The sequence below is a fragment of the Tribolium madens genome, unplaced genomic scaffold, assembly GCF_015345945.1.
Source record: "Tribolium madens isolate multiple individuals breed KSU strain unplaced genomic scaffold, Tmad_KSU_1.1 Scaffold_96;HRSCAF=242;Tcas5.2_LG5, whole genome shotgun sequence".
Classification (NCBI taxonomy): domain Eukaryota; kingdom Metazoa; phylum Arthropoda; class Insecta; order Coleoptera; family Tenebrionidae; genus Tribolium; species Tribolium madens.
The window spans coordinates 9,672,846-9,685,237 of NW_025401068.1; the positions used below are offsets into that span (position 1 = coordinate 9,672,846).

Consider the following 12,392-nt stretch of genomic DNA (forward strand, 5'->3'; position numbering starts at 1 on the left):
TCAGGATGTGATTCACTAGAACTTTACTAGAAATAAATACCCGGGACATAAAATATTTCATCTTAATTTTTTCCCAACCATAAAAGTAAAATCAGTTGAACGACAAAACAAAACACATTTTCGTAAATAAATTCCTAAAACGTTACAGAATTTGTTGAATAATTTGACTAAATTGTAGAAATACGAGCTGTACTAAAATGTTCCATTTCGGGACATCACTTCATACGAATGTCTAATGGATTTAGGTGGAAGAGAACAATAATAATTAGATTTGCAAGTGTAACCTTTCGCAACTTGAAAATACATAATGCAAATGAAGTCCCGAGTAATTCAGATTAATGGAAACGAACAGTTGATTTAAAATTTCGGTTTGGTCCAAGTACATTTTTATTGGTGAAACATATGAAAAAACAAGCAATAAAACCGCGCATTTTACGCAGTGTTTTGGTAAATAAAAATGAAAAGGTCATGTCGGAAATATGACTGCTTCCAAACATCCCTCTAGATCAATAATTTTTCTAAGAAAACCAACAAATTATGCTTATCATCCTGTCGAGCGAGCTGATAAAATGCGTTCCCTGAAAACTGAAAAACTCGTACCATTTCGCTAATGACCACTTATTCGCTTATCGTTGTTTACTTGAATGTAAGTAAGTATCAACCGACTACAAAACGACCCACTTGCCTACTTTGAGATTTTTCCAGTCGGAGATATTTTCGACTGAAATGTCCTCCTTTCGGGGTGCTAAAGGTAATATAATATGTTTTTAGTTATGCGTGTCTCTGCTCCCCCACTTAGAAACACATTAGTTGTATTTATATCTTTGTGTTACCAAAATAGACCGTTGATGGCCGGTGGAAAAATCACAGAAATTCGATATTAATGACTGTATAACAACATTACTTTACTAGTGCAATAAATAGCGAGTTGATAATTCTGCGGAGTTGCCCTGTTGCTAACTCTCCCTTTCTATTGATCCGGATTGTTGGGAATTGCAGAGAAAAGAAAGGCACATGGGCGGAGGCACGAAATGAATTTCGTTCGTATAATCCCTTTATGATCGCAATGACACTATAAAACTGTGTTTTTCTCGGCCATGCACAAGAACGATAAATAAAAATTGCATCAGCAGTGATCTCAGAGGTAATTAATAACAAGTCTTTAAATTGATAGCAACGTTAAAATAAATTAGTCAATAATGTCGCAAAGATATTATTCCAAGTCATTTATAGATTAACGTAAACGTACCTACCTCCATTCAAAATACCCCAAGATGTTTCTTTTAATTTAAGGAAAAAGTCCCGTATTTTAGTCAATAACAATAAAACTTCAAAAATTTAATGTCTTGAAACTTAATTAGTCTGATTACAAAATGAAGTCGCATAGCAAACTGCATGTTAAAAATATCTGATACAAGGCGAGAACATCTGGAAGGTGTTTTAATTTATAAAAGATCTTAAATACTGTAGGGGGTGTTTAAATTTAGAATCTGTATCTAGTGACATGTATTGAACAATTCTGTGCCAAAAACGTGAACGATTCCAAAAATTTATCACCTGTGTACTAGACTGTAAAATAATGGATTTATTCAATTTCTGTTCGTTAGGTTTCAAATGTGTTGGATAAATATTTAAAGGAAGAAATTACCGTAAGCCAATGTATTCCCATTATCGACGCCCATACAAAACCGATAAATTCAATTTAAGTGATTTAAAAGAAAGGTCACAAATGTGTTACCAAGTTTTAAAATTTTTACTCACCATTAGCATTTTCGTGGATTGTGGGCGACACAATTTCCTTTTCTTTTCTTGGTTCTTTTCCATTATTTCCTGCAAACAGGGAAGGAAATGTTGTATAAATAATAATTGTTTATTTATTTAGTATTATTATAAGTATGAAGAGAAAGTTAAATTAAATAATCAAATTAAGCTGATGAGATTAAGAAAACAATGCAAATTATTGTGAAGGTCATCGTTTTCATCTTAGCATTATGGTAAATCTCTAAATTAAAAATATGATAAAGGTACTGATAATAATATAATTGTTAAAGGGAAAAATGATGAATAATCTTTGTGATTATTAATAGATATGTGTAATCCAAAAATTGCTCAGATAAACCGCTTAGTCATATTTTGAAAATAAAGACGAAGACTTCAAGGACATTCTTTCTTTGTCACGTGATTTGTTTTTTCTAATGTGATAAATTTATGGAAGTAGGCTCTGTACAGTGTATAGGCCGACATCTGTTGGCCAGAGGATGAAATTTTCTGTAGAAAATGGTTCGGATACCCGCTCGGGTTTCAATAGTTCTTATTGATTCATATAATAAAATCTTATCTTTATTTGTACAACTATTGGAAAAGTTTGTGCTACATATTTACTTTTATAAATGCAATATGATGTCACTGATATTTGATAAACAAGAATTGCAAACACATGACAGTACCTAATTTTAGAAAACGGTACTAAGAAAATGATAAAAAATGAAGTACATACGAGTACAAGTATAAAGTACAGATAATTGAGTACCTACATATCCGATATTCTCTAAAAGAAACAAAGATTGCAATGTTTGTTTTTTACTATAGGTGCGATAAAAACACAAGCAAAAAAATAAAATATTTAGAAATTGTGATTCATTAAAAATGCATTTAAATAAATAAAATTATTTCCGATCTTTTAACATGTAATTGTGCATTTAAAATGTTTATTTGTTTAATAGAAATTAGAAGAAAACACAAATATCAGTTTCAAAAATGTGTAATTCACTGCAAAGTATTAAAAACAAGCTTTAGTCTATACACATTTTTAGAATTATTATTTAATAAGGAATTAGATTAGAAGTAGGTATTAGTAGGTATTTATTACTTTAATAATGAAATTGTGAAGTTTATAGTTCAAAAAGGATTGTAAGTCTGTATCTAGATTTTTAATTTGGAAAGGTAAATTTTGCAAATTAGGTAAGCATTAGGAATTTGTGATATTTTCCACTCGTTCTAAACAAAAACAATTAAATAAATAAACTTGTCGTACCTTTTCTAATAAGCAGGCTAGTGACTCTTCTTAACGCATCTCTGGGCGATCTTTGGAAGAACTTGGGTGTTAGATTTGGCGGAAGAGTGAGAGGTTTCCTATTAGGCTCCCACGGGTTATGGCCTGATGCCATCCTATCCAAATGCTCAATCGAGGCTGGCCTTCTGTGTCTCTGCTTCGGATACCAGCCCCTCCCTGGTCCTCCTGCCAACCTCAACAATTCTGCTCCTCTATACGCCTGTTCCAACCCCGGATTCGACATGCCTCTCCGGTACCCTCCTGTTGACATATTCCCTATCGTGTTCAAACTGCCGATTGTGTTGCTCTGTCTCGGCGCCGTGCCCCCGGGCACATCCGGTGCCCTCCTGTGCGGCGTCCTCGGTATGTCGCAGCCCCTGGCGAAAATCGGCGTCTCTGGCAAACTGCACGACGTCTGCAGGTGGTGCTCCTCTTGCTTCTGGAACGGCTTCCGCTTCGACTCTTGCAATTCCATGGGCAAAGTGCGTCGACTGCTCGACGAGCTGTAAAAGTTGCTACGTCTTCCTCGACTGTAATTCGCGTCCATTGAACGCGTTTTCAGGCTGTTCGAGACCGGATCTCGGTGTGGAGGCACTACAGGTGGCTCAGTGCTGGCGGGCAGAGTGTCTGCCCTTGTCGGATGGACGATTTCAGAGTACTCATCGTCTTCCTCCACCGGTGACGGCGGCAGTGCAGGGAAGTCGTGTTGGAGGACCTCGACTCGCACCGGGAAATCGGCCGACGTGGACGTGGGCAAAGGCCGGTTTTCGCGGTGCGCGATCAACATTTCTTTTGCGCTTTCCGACTTCTGGATTCCGTTGCGTTTGGGAAATGGATTGCCGGCTTCGATCAGTAATTGACGGTAGTACTCTTCCGAGCGTTGAATTTCATTGTGACTACTCGATTTTTGAAGATCGTGGCCTTTTTTAGGTTTAGGTGGAGCTTTGCGTTTCTCTTTCTTAGTTAACGATTCGACACCATTCAAGAGACATTTTTCGTCTTTTTGGATCACTTCAATGTCACGTCGTTCGAGTAACTCACTTATGTTTTGCTCGATTTGACGTAAAGGCGAGATTTCTGCACTTTCTTGCGACGTTTCACCGTCTTCTTCCTCTTCTACCGTCACATCTAATTCCCTTCTAGGTGCATATTCTTCAGCGTTCAAACTAGGTAACGAAACTACTCTAACAATCGGAGGAATATTCGGGTTCAAATCTGAGGTACATTCAACAGGTGGCGTGTTATAACTCTCTATTCTTCCTTCTTTAATCAACGATTTAATATTATCAAAAGTAGTGCTGTGCTTTTTAAATTCATTTCCTTGCTTACTGGGAGTGCTCGATCTAGAACTAGAAAGGTCAACACTAAGCCTCGACGGTGAACTACTCAGTTCCTGACTCAAGTGTCTCGAGTTATTCAAATCTAAGCTATACCTAGATTTGGGAGAGTTGAGTTCTTGACTGAGTCTTGAATGTGGGGTGCTCAAATCTACACTATATCTAGAACTTGGTGTATTCAATTCCCGACTTAGCCGACAATTTAATGCAGGGATACTCAAATCTGAACTTAATCTCGAATTGAGTGAAGAATTTGAATTTAATGAACTTCCGACGTTTACTAAAGCTTTTCGATCCTTTTTGCCTCTTCGTACAATATAAGTGCTCGTTCCTGATAAATGATCCGAGTTTAGTTCTGGTGGAAGAATGACGTGGTCGTCAGAATCAGAAAACGGTGATGTTACTTCATCCTCGGTCGTGCAAGGAGGTGGATCAGGCCAGTCTTCCAATTCTTTTAATCTATTCGGTATAGAACTAGTACTAGAGTGAGATCCGGATTTCCTTCGTCTTCTACCGATGACTTTGGTGCTACCCGGAGTGAGGAGGGCGTCGTCGTCTAGAGGCACCTATAACACATATTTACTCAATGCAATTTCTACTAAATCTTGTTAATTCAAACCTCCCAGGCGATGCTGGCGCGTTTATTGGTCACGGGCGGAGGAGGCGGAAGCATTTCTTCCAACGAATCGTCTGAAAAATGCTCATCGTCTGCCAACTCGCTCAAGGGCCTCAAGGCAGACCCTTCTAGGTCACTAGAGAGATTGTCTTCGCTGCCACGTCTCTTGACTTCTCGATGACGTTCCAAAGCAGTTGGGATCGTTCTCGGAGGTACACGGGTGGGGGAGGTAATGGGGTAAATCCCATGTTGAAACGGGAGACTACCGAAACGGTATCCCGGGGGCGGAGGTGGGGGATTTAACGTAAAATCGTTGTTTTCCCATCCGTATGGACGTTGGTGCCTTGTTTTAGGCTAAAAACAGATTTATCAATTTGAAAAAAATCACTTTAGATCGCTTACCAAAGTCGTTTGAGTGGCAGTATGAATTGGATCGGGTAAACCATTGATTATCGGCGTATACTCATTGTTTTGGAACTTGTGAGGCGGTGGTATCGTTTCTACCCGAGGCGGTAACTGAGTTAGAGGAAACTGACGATTTCTACTTGAATTAGTGCTGTTTTTCGGTCTGTGTGCTGGGGACACTCTGTAAAATACCGTCGAGCCTTAGTGACAGCAGGAAATCTCACTTTACACAAAGAAATATATTTTATAGAAACTAAAAAGTAGCTTGAATGACAAAGTTTTTCACGTAAAACAAACGGAATTATAAGAATAACTACACTATTAATATTTGATGTGCAATAATGCTATTTGATTATATCTTTGCGCTGTGGTCAACGTTTCGTAAACTGCTCATTGCATTGCAACTAAATATTTAATTTTCACAATGCGACATCGCGGAATTGATGTGCAAGTATAACTTTGCAACTACGGATAGAGTAACTTGTGTACTGAACATGTCTCCACTGCTAATGAATGTGTGAGTTATTTTACGGTTTACAAATTCACGCATCCAAGTTAATTAAAACGGTGGATTGTTTGCTTAACAAGGAACAATTTTTACAAAAAATACACTTAGGGAAAAGATATTTCTTTATTACTCTTTTAACATTATACACCTTTTTCAATTGTAGTTCAGAATATAAGAGATTAATTTTAAAGAGTGTTTAATGTCCACACCTCACAAAAATTTCTTAACTATAGTAGCAAATAGCCTGCAAACATTTCATATAAATAAACTAAGAAGATTTCATCACTAGTTTAGAATGATAATTGATTTTTGAACTGCTTGTGTTAATTTTTGTTGAGTGTTCGTAAGACATTGCAGAACCATCTCGTTTACCACAACAGGAATCAATCAATGACAGTAACTCCGTATGTTGATATGTGCAATATAGATTTCATACAATTTCATTCTCGGAAAGAAAACACAAAAAAAAATTAAGTTTAAGTTCGTATTTTACATGTATAAACATATGTTATGCGATAATTTTTGTGGGGTGTACGAGTATATTTCAGATTGGCAAATTGTATTTCAGAAAGTCCAGTTGTATTTCAGATTAGTCAATCGTACGTTAGAATGTATTAATGATAGTTCAGGACAGTAAAATTTTCGGAATTCGAAAAGTTGAATTGTATTTCAGGAAATAATAAAAAACCATCTCAATATACAACCGTTTGGGGCGTTATATAACTGTGCAGTTTTACACTTTGTTTATAATTGCTTGATTTTAATCGTTTTGTAATAAAGTGAGTTACAAATGTTTTCTGATTTACAAATGATACTTTCTGAAATACATTTGACTAATCTGAACTACAATTATTAAATATTGGTATATACGATTCGGCCATATTTTCTCATTTTTGTTCCCACATATTGATTTTTGACATGTGTTTCATTTCCAATAACGTGCCGTGCTTAGAGTCTTGCTTTCGTGATCATTCTTTTTTTCACATCAATAATGAACGATTAGTCTACAGCTTATCCCGTAACAATGATAAACATATTAAACTTGTTTTCTTGTTCGTTGCCTGACGCTATTTAAAAATAAATGTTTTAGCCATGGTACATAATTTTAAAGGGCGTAAATACTCTATTTAAACAAGTTGTGGAATTTATACTCCGTGGTGGAAAACGGTTTGCCGCAAATATGCAGGCAGTTTCACTGCTTATAACAAAGAGTAATACAAATTACATCAAACTTAAAGTTAAAATTAAAGTAATAAATTACTTCAAAAAAGGTTTTTTCATCTAAGAAGTGTCTAGTAGGAGTTACTTATTTTGTAGAAATAGTAACAATAGTAAACAGAACTAGTCTAACAGTATCTCATAACTATAGAAAAAACAAAATAAAAACTGCAATTTTTCAAAGAAACAAAGTAATTAGTTCCTTATTTAATGAAGTCAATTTTCTTGTATTAAAAAATTCTGTATTAACTAAATACAGCGTTCAATTTAGAAAATGTACTTTAATTTGTTCTGCAGTTAGGATGTTCTGAATAATTTGAATAATTTTCAAGATCAATAAACAATTATTGTTCTATGACGCTGCAAAAACAGCCTTGTTATCACTTTAAATGAGAGTATAAGTTTAATTTCTTGTAAGAAAAACAAATAAATGGCACAGTTTATATAGCTATATGTATTATTTATTCACTTGTGATGGGCACATTTTTCGTTGACAAATATTTATTAAAGCGTATTCAATGTTAAATTAACTCAGCGCCTTCACCAAAAATCGTGCTACATTTTTGTATTTACTCTTCTTATTGTTGTTGGTAAAGTTTAGGATACCGGTGCTTACTTAGGCAATAGTGTAGCGATAAGCCTCTGCGCCTCCTCCGGAGGCGGCGGAAAGTCGTCTGGATCCCCCGGATGCATAATTGTGGGAGACTGCGAGGCATTCTCGTGATGGACAGGCACTTCGGCCAACGGCTTGAAGGCTAAGTTGAACTTAGGTTTGCGGCCGTTCATGCTCATATAACCGTCATCCTCTGACTGATGACCGAGAGAAGGACTCTCGTCGTCCGGAGTGGATGATACGTTGCCGGTGGTTGAGTTACTGCTGACTTGTCTGAGCTGCGGCGTCGACGTCGACGTCGTAATTTGTTGTATCTGGATGGTAAAGATGTACACAGACTCCGATTATTTAACGACCGCGTTGGACGGATGTACTCACATTCTGAACTTGGTTCGCATTTTCCACATCATCGAATTCGGACAAGACCCGGTCGAGTAGCTCGATGGACCGCTGCACGTCATCGCTTCCCCTGCAAAGAGATAAAGTTCCCTTAAAAAGTACGAAAAAAAAACGCGTTTTAAAACTCCCAATAATGGACAATATAGTTAAAAATCAAATCTAACATGGTTAGTTAGATAAGCAGGTGAGTATTAACATTTAACAATTCACAAAGGGAATCTTAATGAATCATGACAAATCCAAAATCTCATCTGGTCTACTATGACACACATTTAATTACCCAGAGTGCATTTTCTAATAATAAAACCCGAATCAGACTGTTGCTACATTGTCATATTTAACAAATCACGTTAGCAGAATCTGTTTTCCTCGAAAAGCCACTGCTTTAATTGAACCAAATAATGGCCATGTCGTGGCTTTTAAGTGCTCGCATTAGCTCTTCAATCCTGTTATTCCTGTAAATAGAACAGTTTTACTAGTAAATGGTTGAAAATTACCACTGGAGCGGCGAAAATCAAGCTTGGGTTTACAATTCCATAATCTGGAATGTTTTTGTTTAGCACTAATAGTGACTTAAAGCAATTTAAAGTGAAATCGTTACTCGGGACGGAAAATGATAAATTCTATTAAAAGTCAATAATCTCCAACGAATTTCATGTTTAATTTGGAACGCCGTAGATGTTTTGCCTTGATGTTTTCTCATTATTGGGAGGATACTTCGGGGATGATGTAGCGTGAAAATTGAAAGAGATAACAAAGAAAAGAGATTTCTTCCAGCAAAATACACCTCAAATGGGTGTTTTGTCGTGCTGACTAATGAAAAGTATACGATTTTTACAGACGTGGGTAAATATTAACACTATTAGTAACGGTGTAAAGCGAATGATGATTAAATTTCACTAGTTTGGGACTTTAGCCAATAGGTGGCAGAAGAATACTGTTTAGACATGTAAGCATAACAAAAAGAAAATTCCTAAATAGGGTATGGACTTTTTAAAATACCTTTTTCAAAATCTCATCAATAATTTTACACAATATTTTTTTAAGTTTATTCTTCATTGTGCACAAACTCTCAACCAATTGCAGGTGATAAAGGTTGATTTACTCTACATTTAACATACCTATTTGTCACTGTGTCTATTATGTATGGAAACATGGTAAAGAGATTAACTGGGGATTGTACCGAAGAGGTTTACCAAAGTTGTCTAGTGTTAATTTGCCGTTGAAATTTACTGTAGTTGTACGAATGGAAGTAAATATCCGCGGAAATGTCTAATTTAATTATGCTTGGATTTGGAAGAGCAGTGTTCTTATATAAATCTACACTAGAAGTTCATTACCTTGATAAAGTTTGCTTGTGAAGTGGGAACAGCAAGAAAGTACATTTCCATTTTACTACTAATAAATGTCATGACTGATGCGCTTTGGGTTTTTATTTTAAATTCTAATTTAACGACATACTAGTATCATATCTATACTTTTTTGAATAAGTAAAAAGATTCTTTAATACATGACCTTTGTTAAAAGCACATCTCGCATCAAACAATCAATGTGGGAGTTTTATTAACGTTGCTTCTTTTACTTACATTTTCTTAATCGACAATTTAAGTTTTAAAACGAAGCGAGTGTAAATCTAATAGCAAAATGATGAGTACAACGACTTTCTAGAGACACCCACGATTGACAGCCTCATGAAGGTTAGTGAGATAATATGAAAATTTTTACTATTGTGAGAGATGTGAAGACGAATGAAATTCGAAATAGCGTACTTATTTTGCTTCTCAAATTAATTAAAACAAACAAAAGGAACATTGGTCAGAAGTTTTTCTACTGGAAAAATGCATCTTTGTCTGGAAGACATACTTCTTACTAATTTTTATTGACGAAATAATTTTAATATCATGCTAAAAATAACAAATTAGATTCTAGGGCTTTGAGTTTAGTTATTAATAGCATTTATATTTTCATTTAATTATTTAGGTCAGGTCAGGTCAATATCTTGGTTTATGTTTATTGCAGTGATATTCGTTTGCATATGGATTAAAAATTGATAAAATCAATATTTTTCAATCAAAATATTACACATGCGCTAATTTAAAGAATATGTGTTAAATTTTGTATGGTTAAAATCAGAGAAGTACAAATTTAATAGTCTATTGTGAGCTTTGTAGGTATTATATGAAATGGAAAAAAATCTTTTTTGATCGCTTCATATGAATTATTTATATACAAATTTAATTCCAATGAGAATTTAAAAAGTTTGCAAATACAAAAATCCTGGAAATAAAAGTGGCTTAATTACACAATTTGGTAAAAAAAAAATGTTTTATTCTTTCTTAACAGGTGAGCAGTTGAAACATCATCGCTTGATATCTCTCGTTACGAATAAATGAATCAAAATTCTTTAAATTACAAAAAAGGAAAGCAAATTAAATACAAATTTTAAAATAGGTAAACGAGGAAAATACATTATTGATTCAGAAAAATTTGATTGGACCATGATTGGACAAGATTGTGGCCTTTAACAAAATGGACCGTGATGAAGATAAAGAATGTTAAATAAGGTTGGATCTCAAAACGACTGACGTTACTTAAAAAGTTTTAAGTTATTTTCAAATTTTGATCCAGAACCCTACTTAAAAAATTATTTTGGCACCTGTAAATAAGACAAAATAAATACCAATGCCTTCAGTGAGATGTGGGTTTATGTAAAGTTTATCATCATTAGGAGTACAGATTTTTTTATATTTTATAATCCCTGGCCTAAATACATTCCCAGTTTAGTTGGCGAACAATATTGCTTCCATAATAGTGTCCCGAGGCTTATCCACTGCGAACTTTTGCAGAGGTCTTCGCAATTAGTAATTACCAACACACTCAGTTTAACATTAAATAACTAAAATGTAATGTACCTATAAAACTAGAACAAATGCAATACATTATATCACATTCATCCTCCGGGCTTTTGCATTTATCCTGTTTTCACGCAACATGAGACTGTCCAATAGTATTTTGCACATTTGCAACGATAGATCATTTATGCTCCCGCATTTCCGCGATAATGGCATCACTTCAATTACGTCGCCAGATCCTATTTTTAACGGTATATTTTATATCCGCGAGTGAATTGCAACGAAATTTCGTTTATAAGACGTAGTTTTATCTGCAATAAACCGAAATTTAATGTGTCTCGAAGTGTGGAAAATTGAAGGGGATGAAATTCGGCGTATCTTTTTTCCTTAAAAAATCAGGTTGGGCCCTTGTAAATCCCTATAAATTACAAATGACATGAAAGGGTCATGACCGGGTAAAAAAACAAAACCAAGCGAGATAGATAAATAGCAGGGGGGTGGAAAAACACGCACAACGTACACTAGAGAAAAAATACAATCAATCTTGACTTGGACGGCCAGGTCAGGCTCTTCCATATGTGGCGAGATGTAGAATAAAGAAGCTTCGAATTGTATTGAATATTGTATGAAATATGAGATGGGCAGTTTAAGATGGAAGCGAACTCAATAAACACTACAAAATGTATTAGAAAATTCTAAAAAAAAACGCGTCATAACTTATTAACAACTAAATTGTCATAAGTAAGAAGACTGGAAGCTTATACAAGACGATGATCGAGCGCATCTAGACGGTCATAAAATAAAATTCTGTTTGAATTTTATATTCACAACATAGAGGTTCAGAACAACAAAAATTTAACGGTTCCATCACGTCTCAGACAAATCAAATTGAAGATATTTTATTGAGATAGTTATCAATTCCAATTAATATTTGCTGACAAAACTAGCGACGATCATAAAATTAAAACGCAATGACAATATCCATATCTACAATAAATCTTAGAACTGAATTTGCAAGAAGCCAATAATAATCTAGTGTTGCTGCCAAACGTTGGTAACAAGGGTTGACGTTTTTATCCGATGTAGTAAATTACGATTTTCAGCATTATTCCTACAGGAGATTACATTTTGAAATTTCATTTCAATTCAGCCGTATTGTATCTACATGAAACTCATCTACTTCTATAACGTTGGCGGTTATAATCTTTTAATAAATTATTTTCAATAAACCAAACCAGAATCTATTAAAAATAGAGCATTTTTTGAACGTATGCAAGGGTGCTCTTTTGAAATATGAAGGTTTCATATAAACAGTCTATTTTACTTGAAGGGCGAAAGATGATATCATGAAAATGTAAGACGTTACCCACTATAGTCAGAGTTTTATCGCCT

At 35.0% G+C, this 12,392-nt stretch overlaps 1 protein-coding gene across 3 annotated transcripts in view; it reads right to left on the bottom strand.

Annotated features, from left to right (window-relative positions):
* LOC123012400 overlaps positions 1-12,392 on the bottom strand; it is a 125,682-nt gene that overhangs the window by 7,215 nt on the left and 106,075 nt on the right. For all 3 annotated transcript variants that reach the window (XM_044410281.1, XM_044410283.1, XM_044410282.1), the window contains 6 exons: positions 8,128-8,218; positions 7,753-8,063; positions 5,408-5,591; positions 5,009-5,359; positions 3,035-4,955; positions 1,762-1,830 (listed from right to left, as the gene is read on the bottom strand). In XM_044410281.1, coding sequence (XP_044266216.1) covers positions 1,762-1,830; positions 3,035-4,955; positions 5,009-5,359; positions 5,408-5,591; positions 7,753-8,063; positions 8,128-8,218 — 2,927 coding nt within the window. The remainder of the gene's footprint in view (positions 1-1,761; positions 1,831-3,034; positions 4,956-5,008; positions 5,360-5,407; positions 5,592-7,752; positions 8,064-8,127; positions 8,219-12,392) is intronic.